Genomic DNA, 15,630 nt, shown 5'->3' on the forward strand with positions numbered 1-15,630 from the left:
CGTTAGAGTGACAACGGCTTAGGGACACTATTTTTCTTATTTTCCTTAATGTATGTCTTTTGGATTGATTATCTTGAATAGTCAACATAAGATAGTCAGTAACAGTAAATAGAGTCAAATGGAATGCCTTTTGTAATTACCTAGGCCCCTAGTCGGAGCATGGTTCCTGTAAGTAAGTAAGTATCTCGAATACTACATCGTGTTTAGGGCAGAATTTCTTCCGTATTAAGGATGATTTGCAAAAGGTTGCTCTTTTGAGTACCAAGAGACGGTATTACAACCAGAAAGACCAAATTAATCAGGAATTTGAACATACCAACAGACATACCAAATAAACATATGTACCAAAAGAAACACTAATGTGACAAACTGCCACACCAAAGATATTTCCAGCTCATCCTAATCCCAAATCATACTTTTAAAAAGGTTTCACAATCTTAAAGATTTTTATCAAATGAGGGCAATTCAATTATTACCTGAATTCAACCCATTATTGACGCAAAAAAAGTGTAGCAAATAAATATGTGCAAAATTTTGTTCTCATTTTCTTACTTCTTTAAACTTTAAACAAAAAAATAGTTTAAAAAAGGGTTCAAAAGCAGTCTTTCGAATTACTCAGATGGAACTGCACGTAAGGGTTCTGCGACTTAAAGTATAGTTTTTTGTTGTTGTTAATCACACATACAGTCACAATAGAGAAATGCCTGTAGACACAGAGAATGTACGATTGTGTGCGACTGTACAGGACTTTTTGTACTCAAAACTCTCTCGTGACTCTCAACTTTAAATTTAGTTTCGTGCTGATCATCAAATGAGTAAGACGTCAGTGCGTTAAAAATTTTATTTAAAAAATCCACGTGAGTGACTGAAAAAAATTTTTTGCAAAGGAAGCAAGAAGAAGAACTAAAAAAATTATAAGTTTTGTGGACATAAAAAGAAGAAATGTGCTGGATATAAAATTTGTGACTTAAAAGGACATAAAAAAAAAAGAAACTATTTAAATATACATAAATATTTTGATGTGCTGTATACAGACAATAATAATTAGTTGCCGGTGAAGTTTCCCTCTGTTGGATTACTGTCATAATAGAAAATTATAGGTAAGTGCCGTTGCTGAATTATAATGCAAATTCCACACTGTTTGAAATCTAAACACTGAATTTATAATCAGATAATCATCTCTGCATGATATTTAACGTCCATAAATAATTGAGATCTGGTTTTAAGGACTTCCATTCCATTCCATTCATCAACTTTTAATTAAATTCACATGGCTTAACTTGAGCTCGTGGTTCATTCTGATATCAAAAAAAGAGAAATTACCAACATGTCATTTTTCACAAAATTACCACCCATTGCGAATTTACTTTTACCAATTTTCCACTTATTCAGTGCCTGTGTTTGCCAATGCAATCACAAAAATATACAAAAACAGCACCGATCCCATATGTGAATGATGTGTGAATATAGAAAGGGTGTCGGTGGTTTGGAACATGATGGAACATGAAACATGACTCAATTCATGCTGCTTCCTATTGTTTTCATTGTGACTGATTTTAATTCATCATGACTTGATATGCTGGTGAATTGTTGGTAATGACCAAAAATATTATTCTTATGGGATAGTCCACTCTAAATTGATAATGATCATCAAAAATGAGACAGAATGGCAGATGGCATGTAATTACCAGTTCAGGATGGTCGGGGATATAAGCACAGTGCACAAAATAAACATAATAAATAAGAATCCGCGAAAATCTCTTAAAATATTGCGATGGCATGAATTTCGGGAATAATAAAAATAATATTTATGTTTATTTAAACTCAACGGTGCTGCATGTATATAGGCACATAGTAAGCAGGAGAGGACATAAATTGAATTTAATATTATTACCTCTAATCCTAAATTTTATCGGCAATTATAGTCTGATATTATTACTAGGAATTAAAAATAAGCTTCTTGCCCTTATTATCATAAAATCACATCAACAAATCGAGCAAGCAAAAAATGTTGATTCCAACAGAACTTCCAAAAATAATATTCAATATATTATAGGCTTTAATGTATTTTCATATATGAAAAGGAGTTTGTTGGCAATTCCAATGGCATTAACAGTTGAATAATAATGAAATGAAAGGAGTTTGACGAAAGAGTGAGCAATGCATGCACATATACATGCACGACAATGTTGTTGATGACAATATGAAAGGGGTGAAATTTAGATGAGTTTGAATTGCATAAAATTGATATCAATTGACATCAGAATAATTCTGCATGCTTCATTACGCTATTGTATATACAAATGTAACAGTGATTTGAAGAAGGTTTGTACTGGATATAGAGCGTAGCATATCCAGTGAGTGATAACCGTGTAATCGATGTTAAATTGTAAATTCCTTAATATTTCCTTATAATTGATTGAATTTTAAAGGAATTAAAAAATTGAAGATATCCGTTAAGACATAAATTCATCACCCTTTCATGCTCTGCCTTACCATTGGCATTAATTACGTCTTATGCAATCATTTACAACATTTAATCTCACAGTTTGTTTACGCCATTAAAAATAATTATCTTCTAACTGAATAATTTAATAAATATAAGGAAGATAAAGTAGCAAGCAGTAAGCAGCATCCTGGGCAGGTAAAAGGAATTCAAATTTTAATAAGTTTAACATGGAAATGACGAGAAAAAAAATTGTCACAGTGTGAATTTTGAATTTTCTCAGGCAGAGTTTTTTTAATCCATAGACAAAAAATGATCAATAAATGACAGGATGTATGCATCTCCGGAACTCTTTTTTTTGCCTTCTTCATACATGACTGATACTCAAAATTAAGTAAATTAATTTTTTGCTCTCGTACAATGAAAAAAATTGAAAAAAAGACGAGTTGTTGTGCAGTTTTGTCGTAACATGTTCCCATCCCATCCCATGTCAAGATCTGTTCCTTAAAGGAATGACTAAAAAAAATATTAAAATTTATTTCCCGCTTCGACACTCTCACTTGGTCTATTTAAATAAATTTGAATAAATTAAAAAAGGATACAAACATTACATAACATTCTTATTCTTATGCATAATATACAGGATGAGTCTCCTTTTGGGACATATACAAGACTTAATGCTTAAAGGAATAAAAAAAAAATCTAATTTGAATTTTTAATTTTTCAAATATTTTTTTTTATTTAATAAAATAATTTTTTTTAATCAACGGAACATGTCATGTACTTCATGTTGATGCAGGAAGGCAAGTAACCCTCTTTGGTGCCGGAATTTGAGGATTTTTGCTGTTATACCTGGGCGATATCCTTTTTCAGAAAAAAAATGTCATAGACTCGTCATTAGAAACTCATCTGAGGACGATATGACATTTTTGATATGGGTGGTTTGGTGTGCTGATGAAATCACTCCGGGTAGGGTATTGGTTGGGTTTGAGTGTGGTATGAAGTTGCTTTTGAGGTTTTTTGATACTTTTTGGTTAAAGAGTTGGATTGACATGGCTGGAAATATTTGAAAAATTAGGAAAAATTAGATTTTGATACAAAAAATTGAGCAATTGAGCTAGAATTGACTTGGTCGGACTAAGAAGTGACAAAGCAGCTTTGCTTTAGTCACTTGAGTGCCAGCAAACTTATCCTGACAACCTTAGTTCAATCCTAGAGTAAACTAGTGGGTTAAGGGTCCTTTTTTACTGTTCTTGTCATATTGACTTGATTTGCGTCATGCAAATTGTGTCAAGGAACTTTGCGTTAGCATCTCTCGATTCTGCAACTGTGTAGAGTTGAAAAACATCTCAGTTTTGATGTCTACGTCCTCAAAAGCCTCTAAAACTGCAAAATCTCTAAAATGAGCTTCAAATTTGCATTCTTGAGACCTAAGGCTTAAGACTAAGTCATACCTTAACATGGATCTTTCAATAATGTAGATCAAACCGTTGGAACTTCTAAGATCCCCCAAAAAACCACAATATTGAAACAATTTCTAGAAATCACAGAAAAATGACATAACGGCCATAATCCTCAATATTTTCACATGAACCCCATCTCACATAAACATAATTCACCCAAAAATATCAATCTAAACAATAGAAAGTTTCCCACATCACATACCACAAGCATATTCAAGGTCCATTGTCTGCAAAGATTATTGAAAAGAAATAATTTTAAAATAATTTTTAATCACTTTCACATGCACTAGAAATAATAATCTCATTATTTTTGTGGGAAATTGTATCAGAAATTCCTCAATATACTTCCTAATTCCTTATTAATAATTATATATTTTTTGACACAGTGTCTTTGCGACCCCTCAACATGCTTAAAAATTAGAAATAATCTTTCAAAGTTTACAAAACTTTGTAATTAGACCATTTTCACCCTAATCTATCCAATATCTCGAAGACTGTAACGAGCAAAAAAATTAAGAATTCAATATTTTTTACTTCCATCTCCAGCATCATAACTGCATCCTCGTCTCATAAAAAAATATAAAACAAAAAATTGTAATGTAAATCTAGTCACATTAGTCAGTAATGTGAGAACAATGTAATTCATAACTAGGCATTTCCTTCCATTTATAAAACAATTTTCAAATGTTTTGAGACACAAAATGTCAAAAACTAATCAAACCTTCGTTATGGGTACACAAAAAAGTCAATATGTAAGCATATACTTCAGAATCAGATCAATTTAAAGGGTTTGGTTCCATTGTTCAGTTCTATTGTTTTTGAGTCGTGATGGAAAGACTTTTCTTTGCCTTAAACAAACTTTACAGATCCTATAAGTTACAGTTAATAATAATAATCATTTTTTGTTCCTACACATACAGCATGAGAACATTAAACAAATGGTCAATTTAAAATAAGGGAACTGAATAAATGACTGTTGAAAAGTTAAATGCGGGACAGACAATGAAGAATGTGAAAGGTAACGAGAAGATGACTGTGAAGGGGTTATGAAAGGTCTTTCCACAAATCACATTAAATTTCACCGCTCGAGCCCTCCTCTAATCTCCTTTTCATTATATCCTTTATGGATTGACGCGATCGCGCACTTCAAGTGCACCTCTTGATGGTTTTTCCTTTTACCTTCTCTATCGTCTCCGTTGACTTGTTGTTTATTATTAAGGACGTGTTATTAGAGCAATTGCAATAAATCTCGAGTTGAATTTTTATAGCTGTTTACAATTTATTTTCATTTATTGGCAATTTAAAGTGGAATTGAATTGAGGATGAATGTCGTAAAATTTTTACAACTTTGGTTCTTCTGGTTTACGTGATGGAATTATTTTTGAGGCACTCAAGGACTTGAGAAAAGAAGCAATTAAAATTTTATTTTTACTGTCCATTCCCATCAACTTCCTGATTTTTAATTTTTCTATCTTTCTTAAAATTTCTTCGTCTTCATCCAGAAAAAAGACTTCTTTTGTTCTTTATGTCCCCTCGGAACATTTTTCTTCCTCATGCAATTCTGTTGTGTTATGCGCAAAATATATATATACAGCAGAAGTAGGAAGAAGAAGAACAGAAAAGATTGAACCGAAAAACCCGAAAGAAATTTGCAGTGAATGTCCTTGTTGTGTGAAATGAATTCACTCACTTATCCATTCCAGGTGCTCAATTCCTGTTCCTTCATTAAAGTTCTTTGTACAATTTTCTCTCTATATCTTTGGTCTCTTGCATTATGAAGCATATTTGCTGGATTCTTATGTGTTTGTGTCTCATGCAATGTACATCATTCTTGTCTCTATTATATTATGCGAAATTGTACTGATGGGGTTGATTGGATGTGATGATGTTGGAGGATATGATGGGAAGATGTGTTGGGTAGAATACTGAAATTTCTGATAAGAACGGATTGACAGTTGAAAATGGTATTTTGCTAAGATTTATTTGGAAGCAATGATTAGGCAATTTTGTTGATTCATAAAGTTTGGTGAAGTATGAAGTTTGAATCCTATTGAGGAGAAATTGAGTGATATTCATCCTCAAACGCTCCTTAAAGTCACATGGCAGCCTGAAAGGCGGGCTATCTGGTGTTCGGATTTCGCAAAATCCGACTCGAAGACATAGTCAGGCTTAACTGGAAACGTTATTTGCTGACTATACCATGCCGTCTGCCATTCGAAATGCTTTCAGCTTTTCATTCCCAAATTTTGGACATAACAGACATAACTGAACAATTCCTACCCTAAAGGACAAACAGCCTGAGAAGAAAACGAAGAAATTTCATGCAGATTAAACTAGTTAGTGACAATAGCGGATTCCTTTCAAAATCCATCAAGGTCACTAAATCGTGGAACAATAACAAGAATGAGATACAACAATTTTGGAACTGAAATTTTTGGAGGGTAACGAAAAAAAATTGAAAAAACTTTCTTCTTATTCTTTATCCTTTTGTTGCCATCTTCACCACTCGTTTCCTCTTCTTCTCACCTCATCTTATGTCTCCCGCCTTTTAATTTGCAAAATCTGCATTTTTTGTTCTGTAACAATTGCTTTTAAATTGGATGTAACATTGTTAATGGTAATAAGTGTAACAATATATTTTAACCAATTTACGTATTGAATATATTATATGAGGTAATCATGCTGTATATAGCATGCAATTGCTTCATTGAATTCTCAAACTTCCTTTTGCACGCAAACATCTTGCTAATAAATAATGATGGGTTCTATTGAAATTCAAAATAAAAATTTTTATTGTTATAAAAATGCGGAATTTCCTTTTTTAATGGAATTAAAAATAGCATTTTTGCGGTAATAAATCTTGAAATTTTTTCGGGTAAAAATATTCAACAATAAAAAAATATTTTGACATTAAATATTTATGACAGCGATGGGAAAATTTATTTGTTTATTTAACGGAGATTTTTATTCAAGTTTTTAAGGAACTGAAGTCATTAAAAACCACAAATCCATAAATAATTGATTTTTAATATCAAACAACACAAAAAAATTCAGCACAAAAATTTTTCAACGAGATTTTTTTTACTTCAATCCCCTTCAAGATGTAATTAAGAACTTTCCTTCGTCTTCCTTCATTCCTGTTTTCCTTCTATTCTTTGCCAAAGAATGATTGAATGATGGAATAGAGATGGATGTAATATCACATCACAACAACGTCGTGTCGATCATAAAAAAGGTATCAGTTCATAAAAAATAATGCGATTTGAAATAGCTTTTGAGCGGGGTTGCAACAGCATAGATCTACAGCATAAGATGCTGGATGGAATGACGAGTGAGAGAAATTGAAAGACGTGCAATCTGAATTATCTCATTGATGTGCAATGATGCACTTTTTATACACAATTCTCAGCTGATGACTCTCGATTTCAGTGCAATTTCTTGTTCCTTTTTTGCATCTGCCGGCTGTGACTTACTTTGTTGCATGATTGTTGCCTTAAAAAATACACAAAAAAATAATTGAAAAGAAATCGAAAGTTTCTTGACAAATTTCTTGATTTGAGGAAAATTTTCCAGTTCCTTTAAGTTCCCATTATATTGTCATTTGGTGACATGTATCGAGAGAAAGTAGCTGCATGAAAATTGCTTTTTAATTGTTAATTTTTGTGTTTTGTGTCTCGAAAGGGTTGACAGAATTGAAATGTTTTAATTTCTTTTCCTTTCCAATTTTTCGTCCTCAAAAAAATGTGATTTTCTGTTCATGTAAGTTGTGTGTGACATTGAGTAATGCTTCATTCCTTACCCTGTCTCATATCTATAATGCAATTCCATGTCTTCCTATATCAAGAATGAAAAAAAATAAACTTCAAGAAATAACAAAACCAGATGGAGAGAAACAAGTCAGCACCTGGCTGTTTCCCTTCTCTCTTCTCAATTTCTTCATGACTGAATTGAAGGCACTTCCATACTGTCTTGCAAATGAGGAAGAAAGAGAGAAAGGCACACAAATTCAGGTAGACAGAAATCAGAAAACAATTTTTTAAATTAAATCCATTTTTGGAAAGGCAATCAATTTAAATTAGATCAACGTTCCTTCCATTGCATGCAGCACATATAGCACATATATCACAAAATGAAGAATTATGAAAATTTCTCACATAACAAACAGAATTTGTGGCAATAAAATTGACGCTAATGCTCAAATAATTACAAGTGTCGTCTAATAAAAATGCTCTAAAAATGAAATTTATGGCACAGGACGCGAAGTATGTGTATGCATAGTACAGGAAGCAGTAGGGAAGCAAGGAGTTGTAGCGGTGCTTTATTGTTCATTGCGTGATGGTTCCTGATAATCATGTCACAATAATAATAATAATGCACTTGCCCTTAAATTGAAATTTGTGAACTCGGCATTTCCTCATTTCATTTTAATTATTTAATTTAGATTTTTGTAATGGATATGTCCACTAAAAGGACCTCAGTGTAAGCATTTAACTGAAATAATAAGGAATTGATAGATCTATATAAATATAATCACATAATGTGTTTATAACCGGTAGAAATGAGAAAAGGAAGTAAAAAAATCAACAGGATGAAAAGTTCGTTAATTCCACCAGCACCAAACCAGCACAAAACTTTTTATTATTTACTGATCATTAAACAGACTCGAGACTTGACACAATTCACAATTATCAACATTAATTTCATAATTTTTATGCTCTATTTTAACTGCAAAAAAAGCTATGAATATTCAATAGAAATGGACACAAGTTTCATTAAAATGGAAATGCGGGTGCAAAATGTGCACATTTCAATGACTTGACATTAATTGCAATTATTTTCTCATTCTGACGGTTCATCATCTCACTATTTTCTATGAGATATACAGCATAACATAAAAATGCATGTTGTACATGATGTGAATCTGTTTATAGAAATCAATATATGACATGATGGAACGGTAAATATAAAAAAATGCGGCACTTAATAATGAATGAGTCATATAAAATAATAATGTGACGGGGAATGAAGTATAGGGGTCGGGAATGCATTTTTTTACCCAAAAATCATGACGAAAAGTAGCAAAAAAAACAACAATTTTTTACGTAAAAAAGTGCAAAATCATGATTAATAAAAATGAAGAATTTCAGGAAGAGGACGTAAATGTTTATGCTATTAATCCTTTTGTTGTGCTGCATTATAGTCATCGACAACTCTTTCATCCACAAATGCACACAACATTCACTTATAAATGATGACAATCTTCTTCATCATTCTTTTATATTTAACCGAAACAAAATTACATTAAAAAGCTATTAAGTGCGCTGCTACATCGAGGACCGTTAGAGACAATTTATGAGTTAATGGAAGTAGCAAGATCCTTATGAAATTATTAAATTTTGGTGTCGCGATCATCATCAAAAATAATAAAATTAATCCACCTATTAGAGACTCTAATAAGAGTAATTTTGAATATTCATATTCATTTCTATTGTTGCGTGCCATATGCGGGGTCATAGCACGCGGATCACTGACTATTATCCCTTCCATATCATGTCCCATAATTTGTAAAGTAAGCAAAAAAAGAGAATTTTTTATCGCATTTGAATATCTCGTAATAAAAATTAATTGTAACAATAATAATGCATGCAATTAAGGCACAAATATGCTATATATAGTCATAGAACATTACAATTGAGATTAACCGTAAAGTGAATGCTGATAATTTCTACCCCGTGCATTATTTTATATTTGATAATTTTAATTGAAAGAGTTCCATTAAAATAAAAACCACAAAAGACCAATAATGCAACCCTCATAAATGCATTGGATAGACTCTAGCTTGACTACATCGTGTGCTACCATTTTTGCGGTTTTATATGCAAATTATACTTGCAAATTATTTTGACTTTTTGATTGGCACTTGAGATAAGAAGTTGTGGTGTTGTTTATGGGTTTATTGCACAGCTGGAATGAAAGGTTTTATGGCTATTTACTGGATATGTTGGCTAAGAATGACTGGATATTGTAGAAAAATTTAAATTTTTAATTTTTGAGAATTTATTAAAATTTGAAAATTTTAAAAAAATTGAAAAAAATTAAAAAAAAAATTAAAAAAAAAAATTAAAAAAAAATTCTAAAAAAATTTGAAAATTTTAAAATTCCTTTAAATGGACGCAACAACAATCCAAATTTAAAATGCAGGATGGAAAAAAGTCACAAAAAAGAAATAAAATAACAAAGTTTATTGAACCTCCTAACAAGTGCCTTTATGTCCCGCGTATTCACATCCAAAACGTAACTTCGCTGCCTTTTAAAACAACAAAGAAGTTAAAAAAAGAAAGGAAATTTAAAGGAAGCAATCGATTTTCAAGCATGCTTAAGGAACCATCACAAATTGTGTGTATATTTTATATCCCACATGTTTCACTTTTACTTTAATTCAAACTCTTTTATCCCCGACCCGTCATTCTTAAGGTGCTGCTCATCTTAATTAACAGGTGTAGTTCCATTTTGCACATCAAATTATAAATTTTTGGATATTCGATGAAATTATTGAAGCATGAAGCATAAGAATAAATTAATAATTCTTAAGAAATTCGTTGGATCCGACACTCCTCAATGAACGTTAAATTACATGTCTTATACCTTAAAATCTTGTCTTAATGACTGTTTGTATGAATCAAAATCAGGATGTCCACAACAGCAAAATTACTTCCTTTACAGTCCCTTCGAAAATGACCATCCCTTATGTCTTTATCGCATTTTGGAAATCAAAGACAGGACATTAATTTACATTTTTTTCTTTTGTCATTTCAGAAAGCAGCAATTGAAAGACACGGAAGTGAAGAAGTAAAAAAATGTTAAAGTGGACGGTTAAAAAACGTCTCACTGACGATGCACTGAGTGTGTATGACGACAATGCAGAAAATAATAATAATAATGGAATTAGAAAAATTCATAGTCGAAGGTCAATGGGTGATGGACTGACTGATAATCACAGAAATAATAGAAATATTCGAAGACGATCGCTAGGCAATTTCCAAAATAGCAATAATAATAATAATAATTATAATAGTAATGATAAAGAAAATAATGGAGAATTGACACCAGTAAGGAGGATCCAAAATCGACAAAGTTCAACGCCATTAAATGACAGTAGTAATTTCCATAAAACATTCAAACGAAAGCATCATGTGATAGCACAATCAGAGAAAGTTAGAATAGCATCGCCAACAATGTCACCAATATCAATGGCAACAAGTAAAGATATTTTCTTTAAGGAACCTCCGACTGTGATTTTTCAACAAAATTATGCACCAACATTGCCATCATTTGATATCGAATATTCACCAACATCATTAATCATGAAAGCAGCTCAACATAATCCAATTATTAATAAGAGACAAGCGGTGCTGAATTGTAGTATAAATAGTTATGACAATAATGATGAAATTCCATCAAAAAGATTAAAATTTGATGCACTTGACATGTCATATGAATTTAAGCCTGAAATGGCAACAACATCATCACCATTATCCACGCCATTGACTGTAAGGAAGTTTCCTGACAATAAAATTCAATTGACATCAATTTCAAGTCTGTCAGATTCTGAGCCGTCACTAAATTCATCGGAAGTTGGTGACACGACACTACAACAAATGATTGATGATATTCTGGCAAGTGCAAGGCATGGAAAGAAGTTTAAGCAATGTTTTCCTAAAACTAAAGTCAATGTCCAAAAGCAGCCTGTCCATACCCAACGTGATCGTAATTCCAACTTTGTTAAACCACTCAGCATCGATTGTGACAATATGGAACAGAAAAGTATCGAAAAGTTGTTGTCAGCAAGTAAAATTGCACAAGCAGCTGAACGTACATTGATCATTGCTGACGATGCAGCTAAGAATGAACGAGAAGTGAGAGAGAAAACACCTCAAAAGACTGACATCGTTGAGACTGTAGACTTAAAAAATGACGAATCCTGCCATCTAAAGAGACAAAATGCTGTACGAAGGAAGAACACAAGCAATGAGAATAAGAATCGGAAAAAGTTGAGTGACAGTGACAAGGCTAACAAGGAGAATGTCCATCATGACTCAACAATTCAAAAATGCTTGAGTTTTTCATCAGCAAATTATGACGAAATTAGTGAAAAATTCAAGAGATCATCTGTTGCTTCCAATTCATCATCATCGTCAGCATCTTATGTCTCACAATCAAAATGCATGAAAAATTCAGTGACGAAGGGGTCAGTGGAACTGGCAACAACATGTGATGAAAATAGGAAGAAAATTTCAATTCACGGTGAGTGTGGTAATGTGTTGCCACAAATCTGTTGCTTTATTACTAATTCTATGAAAAATTGGAACTAAATTTTGAAGTTTCCGATTCTTCATATTCCCATCCTATACATCCACATCAAGCAATAACTAATAACAATTTTCAATTATTTTTACAGTCAAAAAATGTCGAAATCTTATGAAACTCAACGATGCCTGCCATATCAATGCCTATGTCAAATGTGCTCTTACAGTCCTAAAGTCTTCAGCAAGTCAAAATACATACCAAAGAACAGCTGTTCATAAAAACTCAACTTGTCCCGTATTCGATCATAATTTTGTCTTCGATATTGATGAGAATGAGGATAGCAAGAAATACTTTCAAATAGCTGTATGGCATAGGAATAAAAATTTAAAGTAAGTTGAAAGGATTTTTTGAATTTTTTGTATAGGAATGTGCTGGAAAATATTTATTTCAATGGCTGAGTCCTGAAAAAGACGTTAAGTTAGGGACATGTTCTAAAATGTTGTTAACGGTTTTTTGAGATTTGAATTTCTATGATGTGTATTGGGATAGTTCTAAAGAATTGTATCGTCATAGTTTGGATCATATAAAGTGGTCATAGTTCTAAAATATATATCATGATAGTTCTATGATGATATATATCATGATATATATTATGATAGTTCTATGACATACAAACTATGAAGTAAATCCAATAAGAATCTAGTTTGTTTGCTGCTAGCGTTTAAATTGTCTAGATACTGGGGTGCATCCTAAGAATTAGGCAGTCATAGTTTGGAATATAGTTCCTTACTGCCAGTTAGAGACATAATAAAGCTTTCATGATAACAGCAAACGAACTTTCATTGGGAACAACGAAAGCCAAGGACATATATTAAAATAACTCAATTTTCAAGCACATCCATCCAGTCATAACCATGCCAAATTTTGCAAATCCTCATAAATCAACAAAACTAACCAAATTCCTCTATTTCCTTTACTTTTAGAAAAAGCGAGCTTCTCGGCTGTCTCACAATTCCCGTCCAAGACGTAATCACACACAACATTGAAGGCTCATTCCTCCTACAATCCCAGTCAGCTCTAACCAAGCCAATGCCTCTCATCCGTGAAATTGAAGAGAAGCCACTAGATCCAATTATCGAGCCTAACAATGACTTATTAAAATATTTAGAATTAAATTCTGATGAAAATTGTGGAAATTCACAGGGACGAACGCCATTGACAATGACAAAAGTCATCCATAAGCAGACTAACGGTAGTTATGGATTTGAAATTTCATGGTCAAAGCCACCGAAGATTAATACAATAAGTCTCGAGCAGACAAAGTCAGGGATTAAAAAAGGAGATTATTTGATATTTATTGATGAAATAAATGTAGTCACAATGCCAAAAGATGAAGTCATAGAATTAATAAGAAAGGAACGAGACTGTCTAAAGCTTGAAATATTTCGACCAACTGAAAAGTGCAGCAGCAATGAAATGATTGAAAAGCTTGCAGCACAAAGTACACCCGTTGCTGTATCCAAAAATGTTTCTAGTCTAAGTTATGAAGCCAAATGTGCACCAGTGAGTGACTTAACGGAAACACCAAAAAGCCACCGGTCATCATGTCATTTTAAGCAGCCAAAAATTCATTTCCAGCCATCTGTTGGCAATGGAATTTTTGTGTGAAAATTCCTAACAAAAAATTTAGTTTGTAAAATTAATTTAATTAAATTAAGTAAAAAATTGATTCAAATTCAAAATTTGTGCAATGGAAAAAAAAAATGTTTTTTGGCGAAAAAAAATTGAATTTTTTTTAATTTATAAGAAAAAAAATTTTATGTGTTGATTTTTTTCTTTTTTTTATTTCATTTTTTTAATTCTTTATTTTTTTTGCTTATTTATCAAATTTTTTTAGTTGATTTCTATTATTTGTCTATCCCACAAAACTACCCAATTCTATCTCTTTTTTTGTTTCACGTTTTTTGTTGTGATTAATTTAAATATAATTAATTCTTTTTTAATAATCTATTATGTTTTAATAGCTGATTATCATAAATAGAATTTTTATTATAAAAAACAGTCATCAAGAAGCACTGAATTATAAATAAAATAAATATTGAAAAATTAAAAATTGATTTTTGTTTAATTTTTTGAGGTATAAATTGAATTAAATTTAATTTTTGTTGTGAACCCGATAACCTTGGAAAGATGATGACGTAGAAATGGAGAAAAGTGTCACAGAGCTCGAAGATCTATGTAAGAAAGTATTCAAGTGGACTCGACTCCATACAAAATACGAGTCGACTTTATCATGACGTAGTAATGTTCTGAAGTTACTTACTTACTGCAACCATGATTCTCTATATCTGGAGCTTAAGTTACAACAAAAAGCTTTCCATCTGACTCTATAACTAGCTCTGTTACCTAGTTTATACACCAATTGTTCCAAGTTGCCAAGTTGTTACCAAGTTGACATTCTTTTTTGTCCTCGTAAGATTCAGTAAGTAGATTTCAAAACATGTCTTTACCATGTATCATTTCTATACCGTGTATTTTCATGTATCTGATCAATGACAGGACTCCAATGTGGAGGCATCTTTTTGGGAGTTCGGATCAACTTTTCTATAGATCCTTAATAAAATGTTGAACTCTCTAATATAGTCCTACTGCTCAATTTTTTCCCCATCTGCACTAATATCCCGAGTTCAACAGGACTAGTTGAAAAATTCCTGTTCTAACTCAATTAGCATAAGCACCTAAATGAGCTCGAACTATATGCTAGAAATGTTCCCTTGGGATTGGTCATGGATCACACTAATCTGTATCAGCGAAGTAAGTTGTAAGCCTTAATTTATAAGCATACTTAGAGTATGCTCCTTGTTTACTCGAGTTAAACTCGATATTCCGTGTATATTTAGCTCTACAAATGACAACTTTATAATCAGAAGGTACTTGACTTATTTATCATGCTATCAAAGTTTCAGAATTTTGAAGACTCGAGCAACTAGAAGTGTTTTTCATAGCTAATATGCAAGTAGATTCAATCAGCTAAATCCCGTAAGGGTCCAGCGGTGAAAAAGGGCCAATTGAACAGTAAAAAACTTGTAGCTCTATAAAGGTCTTTCATAGCCGGCGAATTTATTCCACCGGCATTTTTTTAAAGTCTGTATTTTGAAGTATCAATTACATCCCAAAACAAAATTATATAGCAAGATCTATAAATAAGAGAAAATCCATTAAATGATCATAAATATTCATATTTTTTTCTCTTTTATTTTTCAATGAAAAGCATTTTTCCAATAAATTTTGATTTATTTTTTTCATATTTTTGTTTTGGATGTGTGCAGGTGCCCCCATGATGAGAAAAGAAAACAAAATTAAATGAAAATTTTTTCTATTTTCAGTTATCATAAAATTCAGTATCAAGCGCAG

The 15,630-nt window shown here is 31.9% G+C and overlaps 1 protein-coding gene across 1 annotated transcript; it reads left to right on the forward strand.

Annotated features, from left to right (window-relative positions):
- The first annotated feature begins 811 nt into the window (after nucleotides 1–811).
- LOC139088648 (general transcriptional corepressor trfA-like) lies at nucleotides 812–13,980 on the forward strand. The gene is made up of 4 exons (XM_070637908.1): nucleotides 812–1,100; nucleotides 10,726–12,213; nucleotides 12,368–12,605; nucleotides 13,200–13,980. Exons 2-4 carry the CDS (start codon nucleotides 10,767–10,769, stop codon nucleotides 13,882–13,884), a joined length of 2,370 nt encoding a protein of 789 aa, XP_070494009.1. The 5' UTR covers nucleotides 812–1,100; nucleotides 10,726–10,766; the 3' UTR covers nucleotides 13,885–13,980.
- Nucleotides 13,981–15,630: the final 1,650 nt, after the last annotated feature.

Source organism: Chironomus tepperi, unplaced genomic scaffold (genome assembly GCF_022539635.2).
Source record: "Chironomus tepperi strain 1889 unplaced genomic scaffold, CSIRO-AGI_Ctep_v1 contig_12, whole genome shotgun sequence".
In the NCBI taxonomy this organism is placed as follows: Eukaryota; Metazoa; Arthropoda; class Insecta; order Diptera; family Chironomidae; genus Chironomus; species Chironomus tepperi.

Bases quoted from the DNA above. Each gene is read 5' to 3' on its own strand.
- LOC139088648 (XM_070637908.1), top strand. From the start codon at position 10,767: ATGTTAAAGTGGACGGTTAAAAAACGTCTCACTGACGATGCACTGAGT. The intron at 12,214-12,367 runs GTGAGTGTGGTA...TTATTTTTACAG, and splicing joins GAAGAAAATTTCAATTCACG to TCAAAAAATGTCGAAATCTT. The intron at 12,606-13,199 runs GTAAGTTGAAAG...CTTTACTTTTAG, and splicing joins CATAGGAATAAAAATTTAAA to AAAAAGCGAGCTTCTCGGCT.